Source organism: Corvus brachyrhynchos, unplaced genomic scaffold, assembly GCF_000691975.1.
Source record: "Corvus brachyrhynchos isolate BGI_N302 unplaced genomic scaffold, ASM69197v1 scaffold116, whole genome shotgun sequence".
NCBI lineage: Eukaryota > Metazoa > Chordata > Aves > Passeriformes > Corvidae > Corvus > Corvus brachyrhynchos.
In genome coordinates, this window is record NW_008240221.1 from 3897923 (window position 1) to 3898402 (window position 480).

Genomic DNA, 480 nt, shown 5'->3' on the forward strand with positions numbered 1-480 from the left:
GCACGCGGGCCCTCAGGGCGAGCTCCGGCAGCGCCAGAGCGGCACCGCAGCGCTCCGCAGGCTTCAGCCCGTCCGCCCCCCGGAATCGCGCTTTCTGCCCGCCTGGCAGCATGAAAGCCTTCAGCCCTGTGCGGTCCGTCAGGAAAACCGGCCTCTCGGAGCACAACCTGGGCATCTCTCGGAGCAAGACCCCCGTGGATGACCCCATGAGCCTGCTGTACAACATGAACGACTGCTACTCCAAGCTGAAGGAGCTGGTGCCCAGCATCCCGCAGAACAAGAAAGTGAGCAAGATGGAAATCTTGCAGCACGTCATCGACTACATCCTGGACCTGCAGATCGCCTTGGACTCGCACCCCAGCATCGTCAGCCTGCACCACCAGAGACCCGGGCAGAACCCTTCCTCCAGAACTCCTCTGACCACCCTCAACACAGACATCAGCATCCTCTCGCTACAGGTAGGTGCCTCCCCCCCGCCCC

At 63.3% G+C, this 480-nt stretch overlaps 1 protein-coding gene across 1 annotated transcript in view; it reads left to right on the forward strand.

The window, feature by feature from the left end:
- Window positions 1-8: 8 nt before the first annotated feature.
- The window catches only part of ID2 (inhibitor of DNA binding 2, HLH protein), a 2194-nt gene continuing 1722 nt past the window's right edge, over window positions 9-480 (forward strand). The window contains exon 1 of the mRNA XM_008641763.1: window positions 9-458. Within this exon, the coding sequence (XP_008639985.1) occupies window positions 111-458 (348 nt within the window). The 5' untranslated portion in view covers window positions 9-110. The remainder of the gene's footprint in view (window positions 459-480) is intronic.